The sequence below is a fragment of the Petaurus breviceps genome, unplaced genomic scaffold (genome assembly GCF_028583685.1).
Source record: "Petaurus breviceps papuanus isolate PSGF00001 unplaced genomic scaffold, PetGlider_PUasm1.0 179, whole genome shotgun sequence".
Lineage (NCBI taxonomy): Eukaryota > Metazoa > Chordata > Mammalia > Diprotodontia > Petauridae > Petaurus > Petaurus breviceps.
In genome coordinates, this window is record NW_027185779.1 from 5,420,170 (window position 1) to 5,436,257 (window position 16,088).

At 35.0% G+C, this 16,088-nt stretch overlaps 1 protein-coding gene across 1 annotated transcript in view; it reads right to left on the reverse strand.

Moving 5' to 3' along the window:
• Positions 1–16,088, reverse strand: part of TMEM67 (transmembrane protein 67) — an 87,317-nt gene that overhangs the window by 62,007 nt on the left and 9,222 nt on the right. The window contains exons 3-7 of the mRNA XM_069086641.1: positions 14,293–14,386; positions 10,989–11,088; positions 10,352–10,421; positions 10,178–10,252; positions 4,881–4,943 (exon numbers count right to left, since the gene is read on the reverse strand). Coding sequence (XP_068942742.1) covers positions 4,881–4,943; positions 10,178–10,252; positions 10,352–10,421; positions 10,989–11,088; positions 14,293–14,386 — 402 coding nt within the window. The remainder of the gene's footprint in view (positions 1–4,880; positions 4,944–10,177; positions 10,253–10,351; positions 10,422–10,988; positions 11,089–14,292; positions 14,387–16,088) is intronic.

A 16,088-nucleotide genomic window follows, 5' to 3' on the forward strand; every position in this document is an offset into this window, starting at 1 on the left:
TCCCAAAGAGATCATAAAAAAGGAAAAAGGATCCATATGTATAACAAATATATTTATAGCAGCTTTTTCTGTAGTGACCAAGAACTGGAAATTGAGAGGCTGCCCATCAGTTGACGAATGGCTAAACAAGTTGTGGTATGTGAATGTAATGGAATATTATTATGCTATAAGAAATGATGAGCAGGTGGATTTCAGAAAAACCTGGAAAGACTTATATAAACTGAAGCTGAGTGAAGTGAGTAGAGCCAAGAGAATAGTTAACAACAACACTGTCTGATCATCAACTATGATAGACTTAGCTCTTCTCAGCAATACAATGTTCCAAAAGACTCATGATGGAAAATGCTATCCACATCCAGAGAAAGAAATATAGACTCTGAATACAGATGGAAGCATATTATTTTCATTTTTTTTTTGCTTTTTCTTCTTTTTTCTTGTGGTTTTTCCATTTTTTTCTGATTCTTCTTTCAAAACATGATTAATGTGGAAATATATTTAACATGATTATACATGTATAACCTATATCAGATTGCTTGTTTTCTTGGGGAAGGGGGAGGGGACAGAGGGAGTGAGGGAGAAAAATCTGGAACTCCAAATTTTATAAAAATGAATGTTGAAAAACATCTTTAAATATAATTGGAAAAAAAAATACTATTAAGTGGGGGTAAAACCCAAGTAGGGTCATAAAAAATCAGACAACATTGAAAAATGAATGGACAAGTCTTACTGAACTTTTGGGTTTTTTCCTCTTTTTTACTTTTTAAGAGAGGGCCCTCTGCGCATAGATAGGAAGATTTGGTGACATAAAAATAGAAGATGTAATTTTATAAAGAGTAGAATAGATTTCAGAAATAATATGGAAGAATTAGTTTTGTTATACTCTATCCTGGTTGGACCATATCTTAAATATCTTCTTCAGTCCTGGGTGTCACAATTTAAGGACATTGATAAGCTCGAGAGCAGCCACATAAACAATAACCAGGATGGTGAAGGGCCTTTTCATAAAAAGAAAAACCATGTGATGTTTAGCCTAGAGAAGACTAAGGGAGAACATGATACCTAAAGAGCTGTCAGTGGAAAAAGAATTAAACTTGTTCTGCTTGGCTTTAGGGGGAAAAACCAAGAGCAGGGAATGAAAGTTGCAAAAAGGCAAATTTAAGTTTAATATCCTCAGGAAACTCTCCCTAGTAATAAGATGTTTGGGAGGTACTGGGTTACCCCCCTCACTAGAGTCTTCAAGAAGAGAATCACGTATCTTTTTAGTGAGGATTCCTTCTGGTTATGTCTGGGTCTATCTGGCCATTGAGGTCCCTGCCAACTCCAAATATCTGTGTCACCTTTGTCCTGAGTGCCCTCTTCTCCATCCCCATGAAGCTACCATTCAATATCTCCTCCTTTCACAGCCAAACACCCAGAAAAGGTCATCCACATTCACTGTTTCAATTGCCTCCCTTCTCACTCTCTTTTCATTACCTTTTAATATAGCTTCTCATCACACTCACTGACTGAAATTACTCTATCTAAGGTTACTAAAGATCCCATAAAAATTAAATCCAAGCCCTTATTCTACTTGGTTTCTCTGTAGCTTTTCTAATGTGACCCATTCCTCCCTCCTGGGCACTTCCTCTTTCCACTGCTTCCAGGCCACTCTTCTCTCTTGCGTTTCCTCGTCGTCTCTCTTACTGCTCCTTCTTTTCTGGATTATCATCCTGCCCCCAGCCACTAAGCACAAGTGCTCTTCAAGGTTCTGTCCTGGGCCCTCTTCTCTCTATCCTCTTCCTCGTCTCTCATCAGCTCCCATAAGTATCATCTCTTTGTGGAGGATTCCCAAATCAACCTATCCAGCCCTAATATCTGTCCTCAATTCTCATCCCCCATTAAAAATCACCTCCTCAACGGTCTACCTCCATGACCCACAAATATCTCAAATTCAACATGTCCAAAGCAGAATTCATATTTCCCCTTAAACTTATTCCTCTGCCAGGCTAGCTCTACCACCCTTCCAGACTCCTTATTTTCAAAAGTTCATTTCTTTAATACCTGGCAATGTTATATATCTGTGAATCATGGAACATGACGATTTTGAGAGAATTAAAATTGCAAATAACTTAAAGGGCAATGAGGAGATGAATCATGGAACTGAGAAGTAAAAATTCCATAAACAATACCTTATATTGAAGACATTTATCACTAGAACAAGAACTGGGTCTGTCATATAGTAAGGACCTTAGTGTCCCTAATATATTAAGAAAACCAAACAAGAGATAGAGAAGATGATGAAATGCAAAATGGATAATTTTGATTACATTAAATTGAAAGTTTTGGCACAAAGCCAATATAATCAAGAATAGAAGGGAAGCAGGAAAGTTGGAAAGAATTTTTACAGCCAGTGTCTCTGATAAAGGCCTCATTTCTAAAATATACAGAGAATTGAGTCAAATTTACTAGAATACAAATCATTCCTCAATTGATAAATGGTCAAAGGATATGAACAAGCAGTTTTCAGATAAAGAAATTAAAGCTATCTATAATCATCTGGAAAAATGTTCTAAATCACTACTGAAATGCAAATCAAAACAATTCTTAGGTACCACATCACACCTATCAGATTGGCTAACGTGACAAAACAGGAAAATGATACAGGTTGGAGAAGATGTGGGAAGACTGCAACACTAACGTATTTATTGTTGGTGGAGTTGTGAACTGATCCAACCATTCTCGAGAGCAATTTGAAACTATGCCCAAACTATGCCCGAAATGTACATACCCTTTGACCCAGAAATACCACATCCAGGGGTGTATCCCAAAGAGATTATAAAAATTGGAAAAGGACCCACATGTACAAAAATATTTATAGCAGCTTTTTGGGGGATGGCCAAGAATTGGAAATTGAAGGGATACCCATCAATTGGGGAATGGATGAACAAGTTCTGGTATATAAATGCAATTGTTCTATAAAAAATGATGAGCAGGCAGACGTCAGAAAAACCCAGAAAGACTTATATGAACTGATGCTCAGTGAATCGAGCAGAACCAAGAGAACATTGTACACAGTAACAGCCACATTATGCATGTAACTTTTGATAGACTTAGATCTTCTCAGTAATTCAAGGATCTAAGACAACTCCAAAGGGCTCATGATGGTAGATGCTATACACACCCAGAGAAAGAGTCTGAATACAGATTAAAGCATACTATTTGCTCTCCTTTTCTTTCGTTATTTTGTTTTGTTTCTTCTTTCTCGTGCTTCCTCCTATTCATTCTGACTCTACAACATGACTAATGTGAAAATATATTTAATAAGAATATATATGTAGAGCCTATATCAGATTGCACACTGTCTTGGGGAGGGGAGAGGAGGGAAGGGAAGCAGAGAAAATTTAAAATTCAAAAGCTTATGGAAGAGAATTATTGAAAACAAAAATAAACTAATTAATATAAAAATAATATATTAAAAAAAGAGGAGGACCTTTAATTGAACAGCTCCTCTATATGATATTATAGGGAGAAATAAACCAGAATTATACAGGATAAGAAGGCATTAGGTATTAAATATGTTATTATTTACATCCATTGATGGAGTACTCACATTGATGAAATAAATCAATAAAAATATTCTCTTAGACGATACAATGGATGTATATAAAGGATTTAATCAACATGCAGAACTCCTGGATTGGAAACTCTAGCAATGTAAATCACAACGTATCTATGTTGGCAGATAGGTTCTACTGGAGGAAAACTTGAGGGAAAAACTTAAGTGACTTGACGAGGATTATATAATATCAAAGGCAGGATTTAAACTCCAGTCTTCCTGACGCCATGCTTAGCACTAAACCAAGCTATCTGGTCCATATGTCTGTGAGAATACTTATTTTAAAAACTGAAAAATGTTTAACAGGCAGCTCGGAGTTGTGGCTAGAGAGCTGGCCTCAAAGTCTGAGAGACAAACGGTACAAATACTGCTTCTGACACACTAGCTGTTTGCTCCAGGCAAGTCACTTAACCTCACAGCATTCTACAAAATTCCCTTAAGAATATAATTTGCAAAGAAAGTGCCAACATGAATTGACAACAAGACTTCTCATCTGAGAGTTGTCTCTATAAATAAAATCACAGATCTAGTCTCTAGTCCTGTTTTAACAATTCAAAAAATTTTTTAAAAACAAATATAAAACAAAAGCTTACATAATTAAATTTAAAGGAAATTATCAAATACAACATATTTTAAAGAACTGAAAGTAGTCATATGTTAACAATTTAATAGTCATTTGCTTGAAAATCATATTAATTTTATCTAATTGACATATACAAATAATAAATAAATCATAAAATTAATTAATCCTCTTTAAAACTCAAACCCAGCTGAATAATCTTGTTGATAATATACATAGATATTAAAAAATATACTTCTTGGGGGCGGCTAGGTGGCGCAGTAAATAGAGCACCGGCCCTGGAGTCAGGAGGACCTGAGCTCAAATCTGCCCTCGGACACTTAACACAAAAACTAGCCGTGTGACCTTGGGCAAGTCACTTAACCCCAATTGCCCTCCAAAAAAGCAAAAAAATACATATATATTTCTATTTTTTTTTTTGCCTTTTGTGGCGCAATTGGGATTAAGTAACTTGCCCAAGGTTACACGGCTAGTTTTTTGTGTGTTTTAAGTATCTGAGGCCGGAACCGAACTTGGGTCCTCCTGACTCCGGGGCCAGCGCTTTACTCACTGCGCCACCTAGCTGCCAAACATATATATTTCTTAAGGGTTTTCTATGAATAAATTAGAAAGTATTCATCTGTTCAGTATAAAAGCACTGCTTTATCATCAGAAAAAAGTGATATAATTCATATTTAATGATAAAATTTTTAAAATTGAACTCACCCAACAAGCAGCTGCTACTGATTGCAAATGTTTTGAAAACCACTCTGAATTAAGAAATGTCCCCTGTAAACAACAAAAGATGAATTTTTATTTAAAAATTAAAATAGAAATTTCTTTAACTTAAGAGGACCAGTTCTTCTTAATGTGTACCTTTTATTAAGAAAGAACTAACATTAATCTTTTCAATGCTAGTAAAAAATTGATTCCAAAGATTATATAAGGTTTTTTTCCTTCACTTAGTAAGATTCTAGAATCAAATCCTAGGATTTCTGGATCTATGTCTTATATAAGATAACACTACCATGCAGCACTATCATACAGTAAACCTTAGCTATGAAAAGACAAAGAAAATCAAACATTTCATGAACATCTATGATGTGTGAGGCACATAATAGGACAAGGAAGACTTGTCAGCTCTGCAAAGGCTATCTAGAGAGAGGAGTCGCTTGAGACAAGGAAATCAATTAAGAGACAACAGTCTAGCTAAGGAGTGATGAGAGAACCATCTTTGGGAAAGGATAAGTGACAGATATAAAAGACATTACAGAAGTAGAGCTGGCAGAACTTGCCACCTAACTGAGTATGAGTGCAAAGGGAAAGGGAAGAATCATACTGAGAGGCTGCTGGTTGCCACAAAAAAAAAATACCTAGGAGAATATAAAGGAAAATTGGTCAAGGAGGAAAATGATGAGTTAATGTTTGGACATAACTGAGTTTGAAGTGGTAGCAGTTCATCCATGTGGAGGAGATGTACAACAGGCAGTAGTTTCTGGCCAGCTAAGAGCTGAGGGCTTAGAGAAGAACTACAGACAGTGAAAACTGATTAGAGGTAGGGTTTTAATATTGTGAAGCTTCATTCCAAAAAATGGAAGATTTTCCTAAATGCTTTGCAGAAAAAGGGAAAAATGTACCAGCAATTCCATAGTGATCAATTCTCATCACTAATTAAGGTAAAAGCAGCATACTTTCTGAAGGACTAAAATTCTCCCACAAAGTCAGCTCAGGATTGGTAGAAAACTATCGCGAATGAAACTGTTATGACAAAGGGAAACAATTCCAAAAGGAACAAAAATGTGAGTTATCTGAAGAGACTGATATGCATCCAAGAGAACTCAAACTAACTCAAATTTTTTAAAGATATGTACAGAATATGGATATAAGAGCAGGCAAGCAAACAGGAAAACAAAATTGTTGTATGATCCTATAAAAGTAAAGTGAAAAAGTGCCAAAAATGCTAAAGCTTAACAAGAGGTGAGTAAAAGGTGGGTAGCTAATGACAACAAAAAGGTTTTTTAATGTTATTGTTTCGAGGTTTTTTTAAAATATGTGAGGGCTGTCAGTCTTCGACCAACTGATTTCTACCTTGCTAGTTGATGAAGTCACAGATAACAAAGGGCAGATAGCAGAGGTATTGACATGCTTCCCTCCCACCCTTTTCAAGCCCTAGGATTTTATTTTTATTTTATTTTTTCAATTAAGGAAAATTATTTTTCCCCCATTTACCGCTTTCATTATTGAAATTTTTAAAAATTCTTATGATAAATATGCATAGGTACATAAAACAAATTCTCCCATGGAGCATATAACTGGTGTAACTAAGTGTAAAAATTACCTGTGACCCCTTTATGAAGTAGGGGCTTGTCTCTTGAGTAAATCAGAACAATAAATATTGGCACTGATCAAAGAATGATTGGCCATGTCCCAAGGTAACTCTTCAGTAGATAGTAGAAGAGTTCAGGAAGAACGAGTTTGAGGGAGTCCAGGCAGCAGCCAGACTCAAGGTGGAAACCAGATACTGATGAGATATGTAGATGCATGAAGTTGTAGAGAGGGAGGCCAAAAAAATCCAGGCAGAACTAGGAGAGGTGAAGCTGTAGTCCAGGCAGATAGATACCAGGAGTGAGACTACTGTGATCCTATCAAGCACAAGAAATAATGGAACAGAAATTCTAGGTGAAAGAAGATGAACAGTAAGGAATAAGACTGCTACTAGAGGTAAATGGAATGACGATCGTTGCTTTTTCTGCCAAGAAGAATTAGCTTTGTACTGGAAAGGACAGAACAAAAAAGGCAAATGGAGAACTGATACGTAAGTAAGGAAATACTAAGAGAAAGAAGCTTGAGTGAGTTCAGGCAGGAGCCAAACACAAGGCTGAACCCAGGTCCTGATGAGATATGTATGTGCATGACCCTTTTGGATCAGATTAACTACTTCTTTGTGTACTGAAAGAATCAAAGGAAGTAACTGTTAAGCTAAATAATGGTATTTTCAAAAATCATGGTGGAATTGAGAAAGTAGCAAATAGTCTCCATTTTCAAAAAAAAGAGAAAAGTCTACAACTTTTGGGATAGTAAACCTAACTTTGATTTGCTACAAAGTTCAACAATGGATAGTTAAAGATATCGTCAGGAAACATCTAGAAAAGTAGTTGGTAATCACAAAGAACAAGGCTTCATTAAGAACTTGGCCATGTCAGATTAAATGCATTCCTTTTTCGTCAAGGTTACTAAATTAGCAGATCACAGAAATGTTACAGATACTGTTTACCTAGACAGTGTTTCACAATTTATATCATGCTATTTTTGTGCAAATGACAGAAAGATGTGATTAGCTGAGAATACGAGAGGGACTTGTTACTGGTTGAATGATTAGATTCAAATAGTTCAGTATCAACTTAGAAGGAGGTCTCTAGTTGAATGTCCCAGGGATCTACCATTGGCACTGTGCTATTTAATATTTTTATCAGACTTGGATAAAGACATACATGACATGCTTACTAAATTTGCTGATGACCTAAAGCTGGGAAGAGTGGCTAAAAATATTCAAAAAGATCTTGATGGGCTAGAATAATAGGCTTAATCTACTGATGCTATTTAATGGGGAAATGAATGGTTGGAGTAGTTTGTCTAAGGCAGTTTTCAGAAGAGGAAATCAAAGTGATCTATAGCCATTTGAAAAAATGTTCGAAATAACTATTGACTAGAGAAATGCAAATTAAAACAACTCTGAGGTACCACCTTGGACCTATAAGATTTGCTAATATGACAGAAAAGAAAAATGACAAATGTTGGAGGGGATGACACTAATGCACTGTTGGTAGAGTTGTGAACTGATCCAACCATTCTGGAAAGCAATTTGGAACTATATCCAAAGGGCTATACAACTGCATACCCTTTAACTTCTGTAACACAAAGAGATTTAAAAAAGGAAAAGGACTTACATATACAAAAATATTTACAGCAGTTCTTTTTGTGATGGCAAAGATTTAGAAATTGAAGAGATGACCATCAACTGGGGAATGGCCAAATAAGTTGTGATATGTGATTGTGATGGAATACTATTGTGCCACAAGAAATGATGAACAGGATGCTTTCAGAAAAACCTGGGAAAACTTACATGAACTGATGAAAAGTGAAGTGAGTAGAACCAGGAGAACATTGTATACAGTATCAGCAATACCATACTATGATCAACTATGAATGACTTAACTATTTTCAGCAATACAAAGATACAAAACAATTCTAAAATTGAAAGAAAATGCTATTTCTCTCCAGAGAAAGAACTGACAGAATCTGAATATAGATTGAAGCATACTGTTGTTGTTTTTTACTTTACTTTTCTAGGGGTTTTTTGGTCAGTGTTTTCTTTCACAACATGATTAATATGGAAAAATGTTTTGCCTGACTACACATGTACAACCTTTATCAAATCACTTACCTTCTCAATGAGGGGAGAGAGGATGAAAGGTGGGAGAGAATTTAGAACTCAAAATTGTTTTTTAAAAAAGCATTAAAATTACTTTTACATGTAATTGGAAAAAATAAAATATTTTAAAATTATAATAAAAATAATTTAAAACTTTAAAATATTTTTTAAAATAAAAGAGAGAGGTTTGTCTGAAAAACAGCTGGGGGTTTAGTGAAGCACAAGCTCAACATATGTCAGCAGTGTGATATGGTAGCCAAAAAAGTTAAAGCCACCTTATAATATATGAAAGGAGGCTTTGACTACAGGAATAAGAAGGTGATAACAATGTTATACTCTGCCCTGGTTGGACCTCATCTGGACTGAGCACCACTCAACTCTTCAGTTAACGGCATGTCAGTTTACAAAGGATATTGATAAGCTGGATAGCTTCAAGAGAAGCACAGTCATTATGTTGAAGAGCCTGACTACACAGATAATATCAGTTGAAGGAAGCGATAACATTTAGCTTGAAGAAAAGAAGGGTCATGATAACTGTTTTAAAGCAGAAAAAGGAACAAAGGCTTATTCTGCTTGGCACCAGAGGCAGAATAATGAACAATGGGCAGAAGTTGCAAAGAGGTAAATTTAGTCCTGATTTAAGAAAAACTTCCTAGGGAAGGCCAGGTAGCACAGTGAGTAAGAGCACCAGCTCCAGTGTCAGGATGACCTGGATCAAATCCGGGCTCAGATACTCAGCACCACACCCAGAAATAACTGGCCGTGTAACCTTGAGCAAGTTACTTAACCCTGATTGCTTTAAAAAAAAAACAAACTTTCTCTCCTCAAGAGAAAGAGGGCTCCTCTCAAGGAGAGGAGGCCATTTGTTGATTATTTTATAGTATTAGATTATTTCCAGGTGGAGAATAAACTAGATGACACCTGAGATCTTTTCCAATTTTAAAATTCTGTGATTCTGAGATAAGCTCTGTAACACCTCAGAGCAAGATGGACATGTTCTAATGATGGGAACAGAACAGTGAATACAACATTAAAGAGCAGATGAGTTCACATTAACTACAATGATCAATCTTAGTTGCAGAGAACAGATGAAGTATACAGTTTTCCTCTTAGTAGAGAGATCACGGCCTATGGATACAGAATGTTTATATGTTTCTAGACAGTCATTGTTAATAGGCTTTTAAGAGTATTTTTCTTTGTAACAAAGGATAGGATGTAATATATTAAATGATCGTGGTGCAAAAAACAAAAAGCATTAGAAATTTTAAAAAATAAATTAAAATCACTAGATTTTAAATCAAACCGCTTTAAGATAAAATTATATTTCAAATTTAAACACATCAAAAGAATATTAAGTGACTCAAATATATGCAGATCTAAAGTAATAAAATAAAAATAAAAAGCTGGACACGGGGTAAGAGAACCAAAAATTACAGTAATCCTAAACGATTTCATTCTAATGTTAGTTGTTAAGTGTAGCTTTAAATTAACTTAAACAAAAATATTGCTAAGTTTGGTCTCAATATGATTACTAACAAGATAGAAATTGAGGAAGTTTAATACCATAAGAACAAAAAATTTAAAAACTTACAGGATTTCCATAACGCCAAGTTGTGACTACTTGTGCAGGAAAATTTCCTTTGCTGCTAAAACATAATCCACCTGCCTTTATTAACAAATAAGCAATAGAAATATTCCAGTTAGCAAAAAGGCATAAATTATTTTATAAAACTCTGCATTTTACTAATTATACTTTTTTCCTTACTAAAATGGCAGGCTCTGAACATGTACAGGACTTTGTTGTATTGATGAATGTTGGTTCACATCTGATGCACCTGTGCAATAAAATCCACAAAAAAAAATTTAAAGCATAATCACGAATGGTAAAAGTATTAATGTGAGTCACATGCCTTAATGATAAATCAAAATAAATCAGTTCAACTCACAAATCACTATATCTTAAATAAAGCAAATTTTAAATTTTGACCAGAAACAAACATATTATTTGAAAATTACTAATGTGAGATAGTATGGAATGGATGACAAATATTAGGTAAATCAATCATTCAAAAAATTTTAAAATCCAATCACCAAATACATCAAAATTAAAATGCTATGAGTTTTTAGTTCCGAGTCTACTGCAGTTTTCCCTTTTCAATGTTACCTGCCATAAAGTTAGAGCTCTTAGCCTTTTTTGTATCATAGATCCACTTGGCAGTCTGATGAAGCCTACGGATCCCTTCTCAAAATAATATTTTAAAGAGTATAAAATAAAATACATAGGATTATAAAAAAATCAATTACAACAAAATACAGTTGCCAAATAAAATTTCTAAAAAGCTCACAGACTCCAGGTTAAGAATTTAGCCCATCATCACTCAAGTCCCCATCATGTAACTTACCTATTTCTAAAGATGTTTGCTGCTGAGAAAGAGTTTTCACTTCCATCACAAAGTATACAATTTGCTTCAGAAAACAACTTTCCATTAGTATCTCGTTCCACTAAATTTAAAAACAAAATTTAAAAATGTATTATATAAATGTGATTTATTTCACAAAGAACAAAAAGTCTTTTCTCTATTAAAAAAAAACATAATACCTACTTGCAACTATTCTCCAATGAATAGGTTTTTATATATACAAACTACATGGTTGACTAAAATATTTCTATCTATACAAATGTATTTTGAAGTATTTCTTCAGAGCATCTTATATGTTATAATTCTATTCTTAGAATTCTGTAGAAATGTAAGGACCAGACATAGAAACAAAAATAAGTACAAAAAAATTTTTTTTCTACTTTTAAGAATTTAGGCCTAGGCCTTTACAACTCTCTGTAATAAGTAATGCTAATGATAAAGGATGAATTAGCAGATAGCTAAATTTGAAATAAATTTCCTTCACTTCTCTTAGCTGACTGGTATATAAACATGTCTATGCTGTATGATACCCTCTCAAGAACGTTCAATTATACTTAATTATGTCAATGCCTTATCGAAAATGATTAATGTTCAGTTGATCACTGAAAAATAATTGTTCCTAAATTTTTCCATAGGTTTAGATAATCAGCCAACTACCAGCTTTAAGTCCCTTCTTGATCTTCTAAAATAGCACCCAAGGTCAATGGTCAATCCCTATCCTGGAAAATTTAAAAGTATTTTATCACCATATCACCTCTGATACTACCATCACCCTACTGCATGCCCTTCTCACCTCACACTTGGATTATTGCAATGGCCTGTGGGGGTCTACCTGTCTCACATCTCTTCTCAGTCTAGTCTATCTCAGATATCAAAGAGATCTTCCTAAAGCACAAGTTTGACTCAATACTCCAGTGGTTCCTTAACTCCAGGATAAAATATAAAATTTTATTTAGCACTTAAAGCAAATTTGCCTCTTTCCCCCCCCATTCCACCAGCTTTCCAGTTTTCTTATAATTTTTTTCTTGCCTTTCCTCTGTTGATTATCTCCAATTTAACTTGTAAATGTTTTATTTGTACCTAGTTGTTTGCATGTAGTCTTCCCCATTGGACTGGGAGCTCCTTGAGATCAGGGACTGGTTTTTTTTTTTGCCTTTCTTTGTACCCTCAGTACTTAGCACAGTACCTGGTATACAGTAGGTGCTTAATAAATATTTTACTATTAAATTAAAAAGTCAGACCAGATAATCTCTAGAATTCCTCTCATCTCTAAAATTATATTAAAAAGTATGTCTTTTCCTCTACTGAAATTGAGTATCAAAATTGATAATATATACAAATATTAAAAATCAGTGTTAAAATATGTCTGCTTAAGAGCTTACTTATAATGATAATAAAAATGGCTAGCAGCATTTATACAGTGCTTTAAGGTTTGCAGGGTATTCTCCATACATCATCTTTTTTTTCCTTTTTTTTCTTTTTGGAGGGGGGAAGGTAGGGCAGAGTTTGGGTGAAGTGACTTGCCCAAGGCCACACAGCTAGTTTTTTTGTGTTGTGTCTGAGGTCAGATTTGAACTCAGGTCCTCCTGACTCCAGGGCCAGTGCTCTATTCACTGCGCCACCTAGCCATCCCAACTTCGTCTTTTTTATCTTAACAACAAGCCTGTTAGGTAGGTATAGTTGTCCTTGTTTTATAGTTGAGGAAACTGAGGTTAAAAGAGATTAAATGACTTAACCAGGGTCACACAGTGTAATGGGAATGGGAATCTGAAGCTCTTCCCTGCCCCTGAATAGACCTAGGAGGGAGTTTGAAGACCTCCCTTGCTTTGAAAGTAAACTCTGCCCCCTAATAGGCTGAATGTAGTCACATGGAGCCTGTGATGGGAGGAGTTTGCTGAAGGGAAGCAGGGCCCACAGTTGTCAGAGCCAGAGAGATGGTAGGAGAGAGAGGAGATTCAAGCAAGGAGTAAGATAGGTTTATGAGTAGATATTGATCTAATATTGGTTTGTGGGAAGGCTAAAGGATGCTGTGGCTCTCTGTGTTGTCATGGCTTCTGAATATCTTTGGTACTATGATAGAATCGGCTTACTGGTTTTGGGATTTGGTTTTCTGGTGTCTAAATAAATGCTTCAGTTCTGTCCTCTATATGGAGAGTCTGGCATATTTTTCGATCCAATGTCATGTGATATTTATAGTCACAGTTTTTATCATGATCGTGGGGGCTGTAAATATTGCATTGGTGCTACACACAGCTAGGAGGTAACTAAGGCAGGGGCGGAACTCAGGTCTTCCTGACTCCAAGTCCACTGTTCTATCCACTACACCACATCTAAAAACATTCACACTAAATTATAGTAAAACTTGGCGTGAGGCACTTGACATTGCCCTATGCTACAATGGGAATTGATTCTCCTCTTCTCTCCCCACCTCTACCTGTCACTGATTTGCTAATCTCTGAAAGCAACAATAGTACTGAGTAGTTGCAATCTTGAAAGAATCTCTAGGGCCAAAATAGTAACCAAAGTGCTGCTTCCTTGATGGAAAGCCATGGTTTTGCTGATCCTTTAAACTTGTAGCAATCTCTAAGAGTCAAGTGCAGCATGGTACAGATAGAGTGTCATTTTCATAGCCCATAGCCAAATATTGGCAGAGCAGCAGAGAGCAGAAAGGGTTTTTGTTCGATTGATTTTGTTTTGCTTTTAAGTAGCAGAAAAAAAAATGACTTGTTGATTCCTTTCTTTCAGGGACACCTATATTTTGCCCTTACCAGACAGTTCTAAAGAACCTCAGCTATATTGTAATAAACAATTAATACAGCTGAAACAGATTTAGTAATAGTAGTAGCTACAGTATTAATAACACCACTACAGTAGTTAATAAAGCATAATTCTTCTGGCCATCACCTTGGTTACGTTAATTAGACATGTCCTTTCTATTTGATTTGCTTGGACTCATCTAGGCTTGTTTGTCTGATTATTTATGACAAAATTCTAGAACATGTGGTCAAAGCTATGGTTTGTGAATATTTAAGAAGAGAAGCAGTGATCAGTGAAAATCAGTATGGCTTCATCGATATGTTGTGCCAAAGGAACCTAATGTAGGAGGTTGCTTTGAGGGAAACTAGGAATTCCAAGAAGCAGATCAAAGACAGAATATAATCTAGGCCAGGGTGACCATCTGTACATAGGCATAAAGATAGAAAAGATAATATTGAGTTTGATCAGCTTACTGATACAAAAAGTGTTAGCTATATTAGCATTACTTTATATAGAATCTATTCCTTACCTAAAATATGACCAGTGGGGCACTGGCATCTTCCTTCTGCAGTGAGACCACTGGGACAAGAAATACAATTCCAGCCATCTTCAGTAACTCCTTTCTAAGTAAGAGAATACATTTTAAAAAAGTTTTTCCTACGAGTCTAAATTACATTAGCTTCACCAATATATTAATATATATTGTTTTATATATACTTATCTATGTATACTTATTTGAGGAACAAAAGCAGGAACTGAATATGCAAGGGACATTTAAGTTTTCAAGCACTATGTAAATGAGTCTATAAATATAATATATGATTATTACTATTTTTTAAATTCAGGTAATTTTCTGCTCGTGACTATGTCAAATTGATTCTATGATAAAGCAGAAGATTAATTTGAATATCCTTTTCCATGCTTATGGAAAGAAGTGAAATCAAAATGCAACAGTATGACCACTCACTGATTTCAGGACTCCTTAAGTAAAGAATATTGTGTATTCTAAAACAGTGATTCTAAACTCGGGAATTCATTTACTAGTTTCTTTAAAAAGCATTTATTATAGTGCTTTAGCACACTGACAGTCAGCACTCCTAAAGAATTGGTCTAAAACTATGGAGGGAGGACGGCCAGACCTATGATTTCATTGGCATAAGTGGCTCCCAGTGGAAAAAAAATCCCTTGACTAATATACATCTGCAACTGTTATACAATTTAAGAACGTCTCTTGAGGAACATCCTCCTGAGGAAAAAAGTCTCCTACAGAGAACTTAAATGACTTGCCCAGGGTCACACTGCTAGTAAAGTGTCTGAGGCCACATTTGAACTCAGGTCTTCCTGACTCCAGGCCCAGCACTCTATCCATTGTACCACCTAGCTGCCCTAAATAACCACCAAGTAGGATGTCAAAGATAGGGATCTCTCCACTTAGTCTAAAATATAACATCAAAGATAAACAAGCACTTGTAGTATAATATAGTATCTGGTGATACTAAATAAATACTACATGCTAGAATGTGTGCTCCTGGAAGGCAGTGTTTTCTTTTTTCCCTTTCTTTGTATCTTTATAGCTGAGCAAAGTGTTAGGCCCACAGAAAGTGTCTTATAAATGCTAACTGACTGGCTAACAACACAAACTGGGGCAAGAGAATTTGAAATTTTTTCATAACCATCAATAAGTTCCTAAGTCATTGAGAATACTGAGGAAAGCACCATCACCCATTCTTTAAAAAGCATGGAGTTTTTTGAAAAGGCTGGAACTCAACTACAAATTCCCCATAAAGCTGCTTGACTATCATTAAGTTTTTTCAATGGTCACTGGGAAAAAGAATTCTTGTGTGACACCAATGTACATCAGCAGCTACTAATTGTTTGTAGTTTCTTTTAATAGCATACCTCATTTGGGCTGATTACTATTTAATAGAACCAGCTTTTCAGACAATATAAAAATCTGATATGTAAAACAAATTTTAACTCTATAAGATAGCAATCACACAAAAAAATTTCATAGTACCCCAAATAAATTTTTTTATTGAAAATAACTCAATACCTTAAACTTTCAAAAGTAGAATGTGCAATATATAGGAGAGTCTTATTTAATTCATACTCATTTCCATACTCAATCTAGATAAGTAAATATTTAACATAACTGTGATTCACCATATAGTGAAATGACCAATTTTAAAATAATTAACACATCAATTTTAACTATATCAACATAACTTAATAGTTCTTTGATTATTTAAAAATGTACTTCAGGATCTTTCAGTGACAAGTTTATCACTCTGATCATCTATTATGGTACAATACTATGGAAGTAAA